This window comes from Coenobita brevimanus, chromosome 16, assembly GCF_032717465.1.
Source record: "Coenobita brevimanus isolate Jiangsu-jjx chromosome 16, ASM3271746v2, whole genome shotgun sequence".
Lineage (NCBI taxonomy): Eukaryota > Metazoa > Arthropoda > Malacostraca > Decapoda > Coenobitidae > Coenobita > Coenobita brevimanus.
In genome coordinates this window covers 12,347,676-12,368,041 of record NC_136969.1, presented here as the reverse complement: position 1 = coordinate 12,368,041, position 20,366 = coordinate 12,347,676, and the positions used below count along the sequence as shown (strand labels likewise).

Sequence of the window (20,366 nt, the reverse complement as noted above, 5' to 3'; positions counted from 1 at the left end):
CAGGTAAATGCCTATAAAACTGCAAAAATAGGATACGAGTACATGTATATAACTACACGTAGAGATATATCAAGTACGTTACTCCAGTATCCCGTTTTGTAATCTTATTCTTACTGCCATTAGAATAGTTTAATGGGTACCTTAGGAAATATTAGCATTAGTATAGGAAATATATAATACTTTATTTTTCGTTCACCTGAGTAAAATGGTCCAGGTACGTGTTGGCAGTGATGACAGACTAGGGGAGACTATTTGACTTTTTGAAACCTTGAACATATATATTTGTTATCATTATATTTATCATCATTGTCATTTTTGTTCCAGTAATAAAACTGTTCCCATGTGAACATTTTTCAGGCTTCCTGTACTTAGCTTAGTTCAGGTTATTGAAGCAGGAGGGATTAGATATAGTGTTCTTAACCCCTTGACCATGAGGGATGTTGCCTAAGTTGAGTAAAATTGTCTGCAAGGATCAAATATAAAATACAAAATAACAGGTCATCATAGTGAATGAAATAGTTTTTTGGAAACCATGTGAAGCACTTCATATTTTACTGTTAGCCTGTATTGAATTATTTTCAACGGGAAGTCTGTTTTGATATTACTGCAAAGTAGAGTAATGTGTGTGTAGAGTCGTATTTAAAGAAATGCTCATGTTCTAAATGCTTTCTTCTTACTTGACTGTCATCAGATTTTTCAGACACAAAACACGGATCTGTTATTTAGGAGGAGGGTGGAGTAAAGGGAATCAAAGGCAGGAGCCAGTCATGTAGCCCAAGATAATATTAAAGAGACACTGAAACGTAATATTTGCGATGACAAAAAACCGTGGGAAATCACAGGATATCAAAAATGTTAATAAAATTTTGGTAGAGTATAAAGTAGGATGTAAGATGAGTGGAAAACAGGGGCAGATAAAGAAGAATGAATAAGAACAAATGTTAACACATATATCCTAACACCTTATCCATCCCACCTGTCCACCACGACCCACGCTGTTCAACTGATAACTGACAGGCAACATACTTATCAATCTATCTCGCTGACAACCACCTCCAGTCTGCCATTTTAACACAGTGTACCCAGACACCTTCAGGAAGCGTATATTGTTGTTGCTTGTTTTTTTTTTTTTTTTTTTTTGGGGGGGGGGATGGTTTTTGAAGGCTTTGAGTTTTTTTTTTTTTTTTTTCATTCCTTCCACATAGACACCATTATTTCAGTGATGCTTTTACCACGTTGTTCAAGTTACTGGTAGGTAATTATGGCATAATTTAGCACCTCAGCGACCAAAGGGATTAGAGCAAGTACAAAAGATCTGGATACATGTAGAGGCACAAGGCCCTAATATGGGGGTTCGCTTAAGCCTATGGAAGTGGATCATATTGTTTCCGAAAGCCCTTAGCAAGTGACTGACAGACAGACTCGCTCCTTGAGATGTTTCTGCATTTAAATATGTGTATTATCCTCTTTCCTGGCGATTTTTCGCTCTGCTATAATTAGGCTGAAGACAGACGGTTGTGCCCACCTTAGGAGTACCCGCTCACAAAGACAGGATATAAAATGTATATATTGATGAACGGTAGTTAGAGACACTCCTTTGTGTTAACATTCTATTTTATTGCTCACCCTGCTCTCTGGTGTCCCTGCCCTCATACCCTAACACCTGCTCATGAACATACCTAACCATATGTGGTGGTTGGAGACACCCTTTTAGTGTGACCTTTTCATACTCATCCTCCCCTCTGCTGCCCCTTCCCACTTACACCACACCCAGTCCATGACACTACCCTACCGTGCCATGCCCTACCTGATCCTACGCAACCCATCCTCTCGTATCGCATCCTCTATCCATGACCCAGTCCAATCCTGCCAGTCTGTACCCAACCATATCCCACCAGCCATCTCTTCTTAATATCTCATCTCTGCTTCTACATCCCAAGTCGTACCACTCTTCTGTCCATTTCCGAGCTGTCAGCTTTGCTCTCATCTCAGTGTCGTATCCCTGCTCTGTCCAGTCCTGTGCTGTCAACTTTGCTGTCATCTCACGGTGACTTTCTCTTACTTCCGGATCCCAGCCCATGCCCCAGACAACTGCTACTGCTCCACCCGTGCTTTCCCATCCCCACCCCCCCACGTCCCTCCCTTCACATATTTCCCCCCTCATACCTTCCCGTCCCTAAGCCTCGTCTCTCTCTTCTCCTATTGTCCCACCTCTGGTTTCCCATCTCTAACCGCAGCCCCTGCCTCATCACACATTGCTATACCAGACACTACCTTGCTTCACTCTGCTACACCTCACACTTCCTCACCACACATTGCTATGCGGTACCTCACACTGTCACACATCACACTCCCTAGCCACACATTGCTATACCTCACACTGCCTCACCAAACATTTCTATGCCTTACACTGCCACACATCACACTACTCACATTGCCTCACCAAACATTTCGTTACTTCACACTGCCACACATCACACTTCCCACACTGCATCACTACGTATTCCTATAACTCACACTGCCACACCATAATTCCACACCTCACATAGCCTCACCACACATTGCTACACGTCACACAGCCACACATCACACTGCCACATCTCACACTGCCAACCATAATGCCACACCCCACACACTTCACCCACACATTACCACACCTCACTCTCACACCACATTATCACCTCCAATCACATTCCATCCTGTTTAATGAAGCCCGTCGTTCATAAGCATATTCATAGCAGTCTTTACCATTTTCTCCCAAGATTTTATCCTACCCAGATCCTGCATTTAAGAGGTCCGCCTTTTAGCGTGCCTGAGCGCTTAACCTGCGATACGTATCATATGAGTGAGGATGTTGAGGGCGCATTAGTCTATATCGCCACCACGTGGTAAGAGTGTGCAGTAAGAAGGATGGTTTTGTAGTGTTGTTCACTTTCTTTTCCCTTTTTCTCTCATGCAGTCATCTTCAACGTTGAACGAATGCGGATATGGCCCTTTCTTATTAACCACTTAGAAGGAAAGGATTACAACTTTTACCAACGTGGCACTTGACGAAATGCTTCATATACAACAACCATGACGCACGTTACAATGTGGGTGGTTTGGCCTGTATAAGGGAATAAATAACGTCAAAAGCATGAGTTGCAATCTCGGCGTCCCTTGTGTGTGTGTGTGTGTGTGGTCATCTTAATGTTTAAATACTTGAGGCAGTACTAATATAGATTTCCTCTTTCGCCCACTACTCAGGTATTCCCATTAGCCATGTGTGCATGTATGGTGTAATTATTCTCGTGAACATTTAGTTAATAGTAGGCTACGTCTTTAAATCTGCATATTCTTAGCTTCGACTGTCTCACACTTTTTTCCTTGACCTAACCTATCCTGCTTATTGCTCACAGCACTACCAGAGCCTCACCCAACCTCACCTACCATTATCTAGCCTATCCTACCATAGCCTAATCTCTTCCTCCAATGCATCTTACGGTACCATAACCTCACAACCTAATCTAGCGTAATGAAGCCTATCCTACACTAGCCAAACATTAACTCACCTCACTTCTTCAACGTAACCCAGTTCATTCTGACCTGATATGACCTACCCTTTCCTAACCCAACCTAGCCTAACCCACCTCAACTTAACCCAGCCCTATCTGGTCCTCTACAGCCACCTATGTTTCCCTGTTTTCATCACACTACTCTTTTGCATAACCTTGAACCTCGTTAGAACCGTGATGAAGTGGCAGGTGTGTGTGATAGTCCCCCCCCCCTCTCTCTCTCTCTCTCTCATGGTTATCATCATCATCATCATCATCATCATCATCATCACCATCACCACCACCACCACCACCACCACCACCACCACCACCACCACCACCATCATCATCATCATCATCATCATCATCATCATCATCATCATCATCATCATGGCAGTGAGGATTATTGTTGTTATATATTTTTTATTAAATGTTATAATTTTTTTTTGACAAACTCGGTATTCCTCTTACTTTTCTTGATGCTATAATTATCTATTATTTATTTGTTTTTCATTATTATTATTATTATTATTATCAAAAAAATAAATGAAAAGCTTTTTGCGTATATACGGTTCGTTACATTAATCACCAGAGCTCAGGTTTATCAAGTAAAATAATGATTGAAAATATTTTCCTCATGTTATCTCGTTAATAAATGAGGTACCGTATTATGTTCTTGTTTGTTTCTGTCAGTGTTGTGTCAGAACCTGCTAGGACAAGAGATAGAGCCTTGTTCTCAGAAGTGGGGAAAGTTTTGCTGGCGGATGTTTTATTGTTACGTGCATTCTTTAAAATACGGGTGAGAATTGAGTTGTACTTTAAAAACTGAAAATTATTTATAAATGCTAAGTTTAATTTTTAACCTCTTTTCCTGTTGTCATCTACTTTTCCTTCTCCATTCAACGCCATTTTCCTTCATCCCATAATTCCAAAATTGTACTTTGCATTTGTAGCAGTGCCTCTATAAACTTCCTCTTGTTATCAGTACCTGTTCAGCTTTAAGATTTTCATTAACCACTTCAGTATGTTGACGTCATTTATTTTTTCTTCACATTACCATCAGAATACTTTACGCATTAATCCATAATAATGAGTCCTTCCGTACACTAAGTAAAATCGTTCAGTAGTGGCAACAGTAAATTAAAATGTCATCATATTGAAAAGTTAAGGGAATTTTCATTTACTTCCTTTTTCTGCTTAAGCTTTACTCCCATAAAGTCTGAACACCCATCCCTCTTCGTGTCCCTCATTCATCCCCCTCACTGACCTACCTCTCTTACACCCTCCCCATCCCCCTCACATAATGCACTAAGCCACCACCCACTCTTCATCCTCCTTCCACACAGGGCATTCACCGCCTGGTATGGTATGCTATGCTATGCTGTGTTATACTATGCTGTGCTGTAATATGCTGTGCTGTCTGTTCCCCATGTTATAAGCACTCGCATGGTACTTAAGGATGTTATCAGAACCTTCATTCCGTCTGAGTGATGCTGCAGGCCCTTTAGATCAGTATCAACTCTATAATTTTCAGAGCAGGTTATTACGTGAACCTCAAAAAACGCGTTTCCTTGAGTTATTTTCCCTCACTACCTCTGGACATACGAGTATAAAGAAGACGCGTTCCTAAGATCTGTTAGTCCACCCAGGTACCACCAGAAGGCTTCACAGCAATTACCACAAGTGTCTAGTCGGGCACTGAATCTCTGCTGTTTTGTACTAAATTTAACACATTCAAGACTGACTTGATGATATTAGCGGAGGCATTATTACTGCACGTTCATTAGCCTAATGGACTAAAAAGGACAAGTGTTTTGACAAGAAATATTCAGTCATTTCCCAAGAGCACCCGCGATGGGAATCCAGATCCTTTTGAATCGTAGTCCACTGCCTCATCCACTCTACCTCCGCATGGAACGAGCTTGTGGAATGAAGGAAGGAAAACTGGGAAGAAGGATGTCTAATGAAGTGGGTGAGAAGTAAGAATATGGGTGGAAGAATGAATAAAGAGTAATAATTGGTGCTGAATGGTGCATGAAAACTCTTACCAGATGAGAAATGAATATGGAGGAGGTGAAAAGATGATGGATGTCGAGAGAGAAGAGGATATATATATATATATATATATATATATATATATATGTATCAATCAGTCATTTCCTGTGGCACCCCATGGGATGCATAGGTCCTCGATGAACTCTCTCCACCAATATTTGTCTTGCCATCTCCATCAAGTCCCACCAACACTCCTCTCCTGCTTCTCTTTTCATTTTCCTCAACCAGGTTTCCCTCGGCCTACCTCTACCTCTTCTTTCTCTAGCAGTCCACTCTGGCACATCCTGTATTAAACTGCCTTCTTTTCTTTATATGTGCCCCAGCCACTTCCAGCGAGACAGTCTCATATTCATTAACTGGTTCCACTCTCATAATATCCCTTACTCTTTCATTTGTAACTTTGTCTAGCCACTTTACCCCAAGAATCCTTCTCAGTATTTTATTCTCAAATCCTGATACTTTCTGATCTGTTGCAATTGTACTCTACCATGACTCATGCCCATAAATTAAAATTGATCTAACCATGGACTTGTAAATTTTCACTTTAGTATGTACCGAAAGCATATTATTATTCCAAACAGATTTCAACATTCCAACAGCTCGCCAAGCCTGTCTAATCCTCTCCTCAATTTCATTGTTTAATGATCCATTAGATGATACAATCGTTCCCAGATATTTAAAGTTTTCTACATTCTTCACCACATTATTCCCAATTACACAATCGATTTGGTTCTCCACGTTCATAATAATAATTTCAATCTTTCCACAATTTATTACCAATCCCACTTTTTCTCCTTCCTCCACCAGACAATCGAGCACCCTCTGCATCTCGTAAATACTTCCGCAAATCAGTACAATATCATCAGCATAGTCCAAATCCATCAGCTTCTTATTTTCTTTCCAGTTAATTCCTGCACCTGTTCTCCTTACAACCTTTCTCATAACATAATCCATAACCAAAACAAACAACAATGGCGAAAGAACTCCTCCTTGAATCACTCCTGACCTAACTTGAAATGGATCACTCAAAGAACCACCCACCATTATCTTACAAAAAGTACCCTCATGCAGGCTTCTGATAATATTTGCAAACTTTTCTGGTACACCATAGAATCTCATAATTTTCAACATGGCTCCACGTGAAACACTATCAAACGCCTTTTCAAAATCCACAAAACACATACTAAGTGGCATTTTCATCTCATTAGCTTGTTGCATTAGATGCCTTGCAATAAAAATCTGATCATTACAACCTCGACCCTTTCTAAATCCCGCTTGTTCTTCTCTTAAAATTTTATCAATTACTGGCTCTATTCTGTTCAACAAGATTTTGGAAAAGACTTTTGCAACAACAGGTGTCAAAGTTATCCCCCTCCAATTGCCACACACATTTAAATCTCCCATTTTTGGTATTTTTATAATCACTCCATTTTTTCCACTCTTCTGGAATTCCACCATTATCCCAAGCCACATTCAAAAGCGCATTCATCAACTCGTCATTTTCCACCTTAAGCATTTCAGGAAATATTCCATCCTCTCCTGGGGCCTTAAAATTCTTTAACTCCTTTATAGATTTGCTACCTCTTCCAAGGTTATATCCCCTGTTTCTATTTGCAAATCTCTCTCGGCTGGCAAAATATCCTCTTCAGCTGGGATTGGTCTATTTGGAACAGATTCAAAGTGCTCTTTCCACCTTCCTTTTATATCCAAATCTTTAGTCATCAGATTACCATTTCTATCTCGTACAGGTATTTCCCTCCTTCTCTTTTCAGTCCTACTTAACTCCTTTATGGCCTGATACGCTGCTTTTGTGCTGTGACCGTCATTTTTACTTAATTTCTGTTTCTGTTGCCTTTTCATCATATAGCCTCCTCTTATCACGTCTAACGAGTCTTTTTACTTCAGAATGTAAACTCCAGTACTTTGCTCTAAGTACTTCAACTACCTGGTCATCAACATGTTGTTCTTCACTTCTTAACTTCGCCTTTTTCCTTTTCTGAATTGCATTCCATGTTTCATCTGACATCCAATTTTTCCTTCTCGCTTTTCCCTTTTTCTTAATAGTAACCTTAGCACTCTCATGCAAAACCTCTTTTACCTCTCTCCACATTTGATTAATATCATTGTCTTCAGATTCCATCCAAGTCTGCAGGATTAGAAACCTGTTCCTACTTTTCCACCGAAACATTTCCTTCGTGTTCTCATCACTTCTCAGCTCATCAAAATCATAATTATTACCTCCTGTACAATTACCATTAACGTTTCTCTTGTAATAAAGTCTGGGCACAGGCAAGTGAAGGAGGAAGACAACCTCTTCGACTGCTGGTTTTATTCTCACTGCCTCGTTAATAAACAGCCAACCCTTTCATCAGGTCGGTTTGATAACCGACAGATTCGAACAAAGTTCGACACAGGATGAATTCTTTTCTTAAATATACATAAAATGGGAAAAAGGGCAAATGGCGGACATAGCATGACATAGACATAGCATGACATAGACATAGCATGACATAGACATAGCATGACATAGACATAGCATGACATAGACATAGCATGACATAGACATAGCATGACATAGACATAGCATGACATAGACATAGCATGACATAGACATAGCATGACATAGACATAGCATGACATAGACATAGCATGACATAGACATAGCATGACATAGACATAGCATGACATAGACATAGCATGACATAGACATAGCATGACATAGACATAGCATGACATAGACATAGCATGACATAGACATAGCATGACATAGACATAGCATGACATAGACATAGCATGACATAGACATAGCATGACATAGACATAGCATGACATAGACATAGCATGACATAGACATAGCATGACATAGACATAGCATGACATAGACATAGCATGACATAGACATAGCATGACATAGACATAGCATGACATAGACATAGCATGACATAGACATAGCATGACATAGACATAGCATGACATAGACATAGCATGACATAGTATTAGCCTGTCATAGACATAGCATGACATAGACATAGCATGACATAGACATAGCATGACATAGACATAGCATGACATAGACATAGCATGACATAGACATAGCATGACATAGACATAGCATGACATAGACATAGCATGACATAGACATAGCATGACATAGACATAGCATGACATAGACATAGCATGACATAGACATAGCATGACATAGACATAGCATGACATAGACATAGCATGACATAGACATAGCATGACATAGACATAGCATGACATAGACATAGCATGACATAGACATAGCATGACATAGACATAGCATGACATAGACATAGCATGACATAGACATAGCATGACATAGACATAGCATGACATAGACATAGCATGACATAGACATAGCATGACATAGACATAGCATGACATAGACATAGCATGACATAGACATAGCATGACATAGACATAGCATGACATAGACATAGCATGACATAGACATAGCATGACATAGACATAGCATGACATAGACATAGCATGACATAGACATAGCATGACATAGACATAGCATGAGCATAGACATAGCATGACATAGACATAGCATGACATAGACATAGCATGACATAGACATAGCATGACATAGACATAGCATGACATAGACATAGCATGACATAGACATAGCATGACATAGACATAGCATGACATAGACATAGCATGACATAGACATAGCATGACATAGACATAGCATGACATAGACATAGCATGACATAGACATAGCATGACATAGACATAGCATGACATAGACATAGCATGACATAGACATAGCATGACATAGACATAGCATGACATAGACATAGCATGACATAGACATAGCATGACATAGACATAGCATGACATAGACATAGCATGACATAGACATAGCATGACATAGACATAGCATGACATAGACATAGCATGACATAGACATAGCATGACATAGACATAGCATGACATAGACATAGCATGACATAGACATAGCATGACATAGACATAGCATGACATAGACATAGCATGACATAGACATAGCATGACATAGACATAGCATGACATAGACATAGCATGACATAGACATAGCATGACATAGACATAGCATGACATAGACATTGCATGACATAGACATTGCATGACATAGACATTGCATGACATAGACATTGCATGACATAGACATAGCATGACATAGACATAGCATGACATAGACATAGCATGACATAGACATAGCATGACATAGACATAGCATGACATAGACATAGCATGACATAGACATAGCATGACATAGACATAGCATGACATAGACATAGCATGACATAGACATTGCATGACATAGACATAGCATGACATAGACATTGCATGACATAGACATTGCATGACATAGACATTGCATGACATAGACATAGCATGACATAGACATAGCATGACATAGACATAGCATGACATAGACATAGCATGACATAGACATAGCATGACATAGACATAGCATGACATAGACATAGCATGACATAGACATAGCATGACATAGACATAGCATGACATAGACATAGCATGACATAGACATAGCATGACATAGACATAGCATGACATAGACATAGCATGACATAGACATAGCATGACATAGACATAGCATGACATAGACATAGCATGACATAGACATAGCATGACATAGACATAGCATGACATAGACATAGCATGACATAGACATAGCATGACATAGACATAGCATGACATAGACATAGCATGACATAGACATAGCATGACATAGACATAGCATGACATAGACATAGCATGACATAGACATAGCATGACATAGACATAGCATGACATAGACATAGCATGACATAGACATAGCATGACATAGACATAGCATGACATAGACATAGCATGACATAGACATAGCATGACATAGACATAGCATGACATAGACATAGCATGACATAGACATAGCATGACATAGACATAGCATGACATAGACATAGCATGACATAGACATAGCATGACATAGACATAGCATGACATAGACATAGCATGACATAGACATAGCATGACATAGACATAGCATGACATAGACATAGCATGACATAGACATAGCATGACATAGACATAGCATGACATAGACATAGCATGACATAGACATAGCATGACATAGACATAGCATGACATAGACATAGCATGACATAGACATAGCATGACATAGACATAGCATGACATAGACATAGCATGACATAGACATAGCATGACATAGACATAGCATGACATAGACATAGCATGACATAGACATAGCATGACATAGACATAGCATGACATAGACATAGCATGACATAGACATAGCATGACATAGACATAGCATGACATAGACATAGCATGACATAGACATAGCATGACATAGACATAGCATGACATAGACATAGCATGACATAGACATAGCATGACATAGACATAGCATGACATAGACATAGCATGACATAGACATAGCATGACATAGACATAGCATGACATAGACATAGCATGACATAGACATAGCATGACATAGACATAGCATGACATAGACATAGCATGACATAGACATAGCATGACATAGACATAGCATGACATAGACATAGCATGACATAGACATAGCATGACATAGACATAGCATGACATAGACATAGCATGACATAGACATAGCATGACATAGACATAGCATGACATAGACATAGCATGACATAGACATAGCATGACATAGACATAGCATGACATAGACATAGCATGACATAGACATAGCATGACATAGACATAGCATGACATAGACATAGCATGACATAGACATAGCATGACATAGACATAGCATGACATAGACATAGCATGACATAGACATAGCATGACATAGACATAGCATGACATAGACATAGCATGACATAGACATAGCATGACATAGACATAGCATGACATAGACATAGCATGACATAGACATAGCATGACATAGACATAGCATGACATAGACATAGCATGACATAGACATAGCATGACATAGACATAGCATGACATAGACATAGCATGACATAGACATAGCATGACATAGACATAGCATGACATAGACATAGCATGACATAGACATAGCATGACATAGACATAGCATGACATAGACATAGCATGACATAGACATAGCATGACATAGACATAGCATGACATAGACATAGCATGACATAGACATAGCATGACATAGACATAGCATGACATAGACATAGCATGACATAGACATAGCATGACATAGACATAGCATGACATAGACATAGCATGACATAGACATAGCATGACATAGACATAGCATGACATAGACATAGCATGACATAGACATAGCATGACATAGACATAGCATGACATAGACATAGCATGACATAGACATAGCATGACATAGACATAGCATGACATAGACATAGCATGACATAGACATAGCATGACATAGACATAGCATGACATAGACATAGCATGACATAGACATAGCATGACATAGACATAGCATGACATAGACATAGCATGACATAGACATAGCATGACATAGACATAGCATGACATAGACATAGCATGACATAGACATAGCATGACATAGACATAGCATGACATAGACATAGCATGACATAGACATAGCATGACATAGACATAGCATGACATAGACATAGCATGACATAGACATAGCATGACATAGACATAGCATGACATAGACATAGCATGACATAGACATAGCATGACATAGACATAGCATGACATAGACATAGCATGACATAGACATAGCATGACATAGACATAGCATGACATAGACATAGCATGACATAGACATAGCATGACATAGACATAGCATGACATAGACATAGCATGACATAGACATAGCATGACATAGACATAGCATGACATAGACATAGCATGACATAGACATAGCATGACATAGACATAGCATGACATAGACATAGCATGACATAGACATAGCATGACATAGACATAGCATGACATAGACATAGCATGACATAGACATAGCATGACATAGACATAGCATGACATAGACATAGCATGACATAGACATAGCATGACATAGACATAGCATGACATAGACATAGCATGACATAGACATAGCATGACATAGACATAGCATGACATAGACATAGCATGACATAGACATAGCATGACATAGACATAGCATGACATAGACATAGCATGACATAGACATAGCATGACATAGACATAGCATGACATAGACATAGCATGACATAGACATAGCATGACATAGACATAGCATGACATAGACATAGCATGACATAGACATAGCATGACATAGACATAGCATGACATAGACATAGCATGACATAGACATAGCATGACATAGACATAGCATGACATAGACATAGCATGACATAGACATAGCATGACATAGACATAGCATGACATAGACATAGCATGACATAGACATAGCATGACATAGACATAGCATGACATAGACATAGCATGACATAGACATAGCATGACATAGACATAGCATGACATAGACATAGCATGACATAGACATAGCATGACATAGACATAGCATGACATAGACATAGCATGACATAGACATAGCATGACATAGACATAGCATGACATAGACATAGCATGACATAGACATAGCATGACATAGACATAGCATGACATAGACATAGCATGACATAGACATAGCATGACATAGACATAGCATGACATAGACATAGCATGACATAGACATAGCATGACATAGACATAGCATGACATAGACATAGCATGACATAGACATAGCATGACATAGACATAGCATGACATAGACATAGCATGACATAGACATAGCATGACATAGACATAGCATGACATAGACATAGCATGACATAGACATAGCATGACATAGACATAGCATGACATAGACATAGCATGACATAGACATAGCATGACATAGACATAGCATGACATAGACATAGCATGACATAGACATAGCATGACATAGACATAGCATGACATAGACATAGCATGACATAGACATAGCATGACATAGACATAGCATGACATAGACATAGCATGACATAGACATAGCATGACATAGACATAGCATGACATAGACATAGCATGACATAGACATAGCATGACATAGACATAGCATGACATAGACATAGCATGACATAGACATAGCATGACATAGACATAGCATGACATAGACATAGCATGACATAGACATAGCATGACATAGACATAGCATGACATAGACATAGCATGACATAGACATAGCATGACATAGACATAGCATGACATAGACATAGCATGACATAGACATAGCATGACATAGACATAGCATGACATAGACATAGCATGACATAGACATAGCATGACATAGACATAGCATGACATAGACATAGCATGACATAGACATAGCATGACATAGACATAGCATGACATAGACATAGCATGACATAGACATAGCATGACATAGACATAGCATGACATAGACATAGCATGACATAGACATAGCATGACATAGACATAGCATGACATAGACATAGCATGACATAGACATAGCATGACATAGACATAGCATGACATAGACATAGCATGACATAGACATAGCATGACATAGACATAGCATGACATAGACATAGCATGACATAGACATAGCATGACATAGACATAGCATGACATAGACATAGCATGACATAGACATAGCATGACATAGACATAGCATGACATAGACATAGCATGACATAGACATAGCATGACATAGACATAGCATGACATAGACATAGCATGACATAGACATAGCATGACATAGACATAGCATGACATAGACATAGCATGACATAGACATAGCATGACATAGACATAGCATGACATAGACATAGCATGACATAGACATAGCATGACATAGACATAGCATGACATAGACATAGCATGACATAGACATAGCATGACATAGACATAGCATGACATAGACATAGCATGACATAGACATAGCATGACATAGACATAGCATGACATAGACATAGCATGACATAGACATAGCATGACATAGACATAGCATGAAATAGACATAGCATGACATATACATAGCATGACATAGACATAGCATGACATAGACATAGCATGACATAGACATAGCATGACATAGACATAGCATGACATAGACATAGCATGACATAGACATAGCATGACATAGACATAGCATGACATAGACATAGCATGACATAGACATAGCATGACATAGACATAGCATGACATAGACATAGCATGACATAGACATAGCATGACATAGACATAGCATGACATAGACATAGCTTGACATAGACATAGCATGACATAGACATAGCATGACATAGACATAGCATGACATAGACATAGCATGACATAGACATAGCATGACATAGACATAGCATGACAGAGACATAGCATGACATAGACATAGCATGACATAGACATAGCATGACATAGACATAGCATGACATAGACATAGCATGACATAGACATAGCATGACATAGACATAGCATGACATAGACATAGCATGACATAGACATAGCATGACATAGACATAGCATGACATAGACATAGCATGACATAGACATAGCATGACATAGACATAGCATGACATAGACATAGCATGACATAGACATAGCATGACATAGACATAGCATGACATAGACATAGCATGACATAGACATAGCATGACATAGACATAGCATGACATAGACATAGCATGACATAGACATAGCATGACATAGACATAGCATGACATAGACATAGCATGACATAGACATAGCATGACAGAGACATAGCATGACATAGACATAGCATGACATAGACATAGCATGACAGAGACATAGCATGACATAGACATAGCATGACATAGACATAGCATGACATAGACATAGCATGACATAGACATAGCATGACATAGACATAGCATGACATAGACATAGCATGACATAGACATAGCATGACATAGACATAGCATGACATAGACATAGCATGACATAGACATAGAAAGACTTAGATATAGCTTTTCATTGAGATAGGAAGATATAGACATAGCATTACATAGACATAGCATGACATAGACATAGCATGACATAGACATAGCATGACATAGACATAGCATGACAAAGACAAAGCAAGACAAAGACATAGCATGACATTGACATAGCATGACATAGACATATCATGACATAGACATAGCATGACATAGACATAGCATGACATAGACATAGCATGACATAGACATAGCATGACATAGACATAGCATGACATAGACATAGCATGACATAGACATAGCATGACATAGACATAGCATGACATAGACATAGAATGACATAGACATAGCATGACATAGACATAGCATGACATAGACATAGCATGACATAGACATAGCATGACATAGACATAGCATGACATAGACATAGCATGACATAGACATAGCATGACATAGACATAGCATGACATAGACATAGCATGACATAGACATAGCATGACATAGACATAGCATGACATTGACATAGACATAACACTCCCCCCTGATCTTCTAAAGATCACTATATTGGAACGGCCGGACTGGACGGCGCTCCCTAGAACCTCGACGGGGCAGTGGTCTCCCTGGACTTTCTACTTCATCTTCACTTGACGTATCACTTGACGTATCACTTGACGTAGACTCATTCGAAGGACCTCTCACATCGATTAGCATATCATCTTTTGTTTCTGATTCAGGGCTTTCTTCAGCTAGTGAATCCTCTGGGGCAGTAGACAGCGATGTTGCCAGCATTAGGTCACGCACATGACGAGGCATACCATCCACCTCGACGTTCTGGGCAGATACAACTCGCGTTACTGTGCCCTCTGTGCTTCGAGAATCGCAGCGTCTGCTGGGATGCCGGATCCATACACGATCACCGACGCTGAAGCGATGTTGTTCTTCCACCGGCTGATCTTGCAGAGTTACTCCGTCGATACCCAGCAGTCTGACCTCGTATCTAAATATCTGGTTGGCAGGGGCAGATGAGGCATCATCACCTCGTGGCATAACGTTGTAGCGGTACACTGCTTCAGCTACGGAACAGCCTTTCTGTGCCAGTATAGTTTTCACGGTTCGATGATTTCTCTCTGATATTCCATTACCAGATGGAGCGTTGGCACACCGATACCTGATGACCATACCCCAACGCCTGGCGAACTCTTTGATCGTTGAGCTACGGAAGCTGGCAGCATTGTCAGTTAATAGCTCCTTAGGTGCTCCACGTTCATAAAACACAGACTCTAGCTGTTCAACAACACTGATGACATCTTGCCGCCTGAGTCTTTTCCTGATGGCATAACGTGTTGGCCCGCAGTCGATGAGCGTCAGATAGTGCTGGTTTCTGACATGACAGACGTCCATGCTAACTCTGCTCCAGATCTCTGAAACCCCCAACTCCCCTTTCTTCCACTTCTCTGGTGCCGGATCAAAGGATTGACATTCTTGACAACTCTGAAGAACACTGCGAACCTGCTGCCTCTGAACCGTAGGATAGAGCCTTCTGCAGAAGTACAGTGTACGCTTGATGCTGGGATGCCCGCTGGTTTCATGAATGTTAACGATGTCCCTGTCTGAAACACTGGCAACAACTGCACAGCTTGTCTGCCCGTTTGCTAGTGTCATCCACCTCTTCGGTACGCGTGTTAGCGCATCTGCTTTGTTTTCAGTAGAAGACACAAACTTTACTTCCAGACACAGATTATACTCGACGATGATAGATTTAAAAGTCTCTAGGCGCCTACGGATCAACATTTCACTGGAAGCTCTAGTCTTCAAACGAGATTTTCCTGAGAGAGCATCCGCGATCCAGTGGAACACAGTTCTTGAGTCAGTCATAAGAGTCAGCTGTTTCATCTTCCAGGAGATTGCAAGATTTATCCCCTTAATAACAGCGTCCAGCTCCGCAAGATTAATGTGAGAGCACTCGTCCCGTCGTAACCAACACGAGTCTTCAATAACTTCACCTTTCACCTCCAACACAGCTCCCAATGCGAGTGAACTTGCATCTACCCATAGTATAGCTTCGTCTCCCGCCACATCCCATCGTCCTCGGGCTGGGTCCGAGTTCTTCACCCGCTCCAACGTGTCCGCAAGCATCGAGTGCAAACTGAGGTCATTAATCTCGTCGTCCCACGTAGTCGTGACCTCATTGGCCCGTCTTTTAATGTACGACGCCGCCACTCGCAACCAGCCACAAACAGGAAGGTGACTCGTTAGCTGCCCGCAGAGTGAAAACACTGTCCGCCTAGTCAGCTTTTCAGGTAGCTTGCCAACGCCGTTATCACGGTTCCAGACGAGACGATTGTGCTCCCCCCAGACTCTAATGCCCAGCACACGAGCTCCTTCAGACACAATCTCGGGAGGTTTGCAGAGCAGGCCGTGACGACTGAGGTGACATTCCACTTCTGCTGCACTCGCCACACTTTCGTCCACCAGAATATCGTCCAGGTATGGTGAAGTGGCGTGGTTTATCTTCTCGTCCATGCTCAACACACGACTCAGGACCTCCTTCAATACTAGTGGTGCGATGTTCAGTCCAAAGCCCAGTCTAGTCAAACAGTAACGTCTCCCACGGAACACCACTGTCTGGGACGACCATAGCGATCTGTGAACGTGTATCTGTAGGTAAGCCTTGCGCAAGTCAATGAGAGCGACCCTATGTCCACGCCTGCGCCACTCCCGTATCTTCTCAGTGCAGACGTCCGCTTCAGCTGTGTGCAAATTAAGATGGGCATTCAACTCACGAAAATCAAGGACAGGGTGTACTTTTTTCTTGTTTTGCTGCACGACAGCCATCAGAGGGATAGTTCCTTTCACAGGGCCATGTATACTCTCGTTGTATGGAACCAGCCATCCGTCCTTAATCCATTCACACAGTTCATTTTCATATTCTTTTCGAGCTTCATTCGGCACCCTGTATTCAGAGACAGTATTCAGTAGTCGTGGAGGCTCTGAGTTATCACGCCAGTTCCACAACACTGTCCACTTTTTAGCTGCACTGTCATATGTTACTTCAAAATCTCTCTCGACAATATTTCGTTGTATGGTAGGTACTGTCACGGCTGAAGCCTGCACTTCCTCAATACCAAATCGCACTTTGTCTGGTGAATGCACTGTCACTCCCTGCAGGGCTTCAACACCGTTCATGCCCAGAATAAAGTCAAAATTAAGCGGCTTGGAAGGCACTACTATCACATTCACAGACACGGACACTCCTGACAATAGCTGGACTGTTACCACACCTGTTCCCATACACATATAAAGCTCACCGCTTACTGTCCTCACACTGATATTTCCTTTGGTCCAGCGAGAGCACATGGAAACGTGTGCAATACTCTGAGTACAGCCGGTGTCTACCAGGGCATCACAGTTCTTTCCATCAACAACCAAGCGAGTCACTGGTAAAGCGCCTCTCACTGACGGTCTGGAGAGGAGGCTGGCGCTGGTCCCACCTCTCCTGATCCATTTCCCGAAGGGCACGAGGTAGCAATGTGGCCTCGTCCCCCGCATCTGAAGCAGCGCACATTACCTCGTCCACCTCTACCTCTGCGCACACTGCGTCCAGCCTGGCAGTCACGAGCGTAGTGGTTCGGCTGGTTACAGGAATGGCAGCGCACACCACCAACACCAACTAATGCAGGAGCCACTGTGTGCTGTTTGGAGCCGGCTGGTTGTGCTGATGCCCCATCATCGAGGTAATTATCAGCTAGAACAGCTCGAGCACGGATCAGAAGTTGGTTAATATCCATAGTTTCCATGCGTGAACCAGCTCTCAGAATGTGGCGAACAGCTTCTGGAAGACCAGCTAAAAAAGCACAACATAGACCGGTGTCGGTCATTCCTCCAAATAGTGTAGCCAGGTGGCGCAGGTCAGCTAAGTACACGTCAACAGACTCGCCATCACGCAGCCTACGGTCCACAAACTGCTCATAGGCAACAAACTTGTCTGCAGCAAATGCCGAGGTGAGTGCATCCTTTATGGTGTCGAAGTTCCCCTTGTCTATGCTGCTGAGCTGCTGATAAACAGAGAAAGCCCCGCCTGTGAGTCGCAGTGGCACAATGGTGTGTAGATCAGAGATCCCTCGTAGCCGACAAACCAGCTCCAGCTTTTCGATCCACTCGACCACCGAGTGCGAAGTACCGTCAAATTCCGGGATCAGACGAAGTTCCGTCGTAAGGCTGTCTCCTCGGGCTGAGGTTGACGATGCCGGTTTGCCACTATCACTTCCGTCCATCATAAGTTGCGAGAGAATGCCTAAATAGCTTGTAATAAAGTCTGGGCACAGGCAAGTGAAGGAGGAAGACAACCTCTTCGACTGCTGGTTTTATTCTCACTGCCTCGTTAATAAACAGCCAACCCTTTCATCAGGTCGGTTTGATAACCGACAGATTCGAACAAAGTTCGACACAGGATGAATTCTTTTCTTAAATATACATAAAATGGGAAAAAGGGCAAATGGCGGACATAGCATGACAGACATAGCATGACATAGACATAGCATGACATAGACATAGCATGACATAGACATAGCATGACATAGACATAGCATGACAGACATAGCATGACAGACATAGCATGACAGACATAGCATGACAGACATAGCATAACAGACATAGCATGACAGACATAGCATGACAGACATAGCATGACATAGATATATCATGACAGACATAACATCTCTTAAGTTTTATTTTAATCTTTGACACAACAAGTTGATGATCACTACCTATATCTGCCCCCCTC

The 20,366-nt window shown here is 41.1% G+C and overlaps 1 protein-coding gene across 1 annotated transcript; it reads right to left on the bottom strand.

The window, feature by feature from the left end:
* Positions 1 to 16,132: 16,132 nt before the first annotated feature.
* LOC145390969 (uncharacterized) lies at positions 16,133 to 19,857 on the bottom strand. Its single transcript, XM_080265705.1, has 2 exons — positions 19,167 to 19,857; positions 16,133 to 19,020 (listed from the first exon to the last, which is right to left on the bottom strand). The coding sequence occupies exons 1-2, from the start codon at positions 19,855 to 19,857 to the stop codon at positions 16,133 to 16,135; spliced, it is 3,579 nt and encodes a 1,192-aa protein (XP_080121831.1).
* Between the last annotated feature and the right edge of the window lie 509 nt (positions 19,858 to 20,366).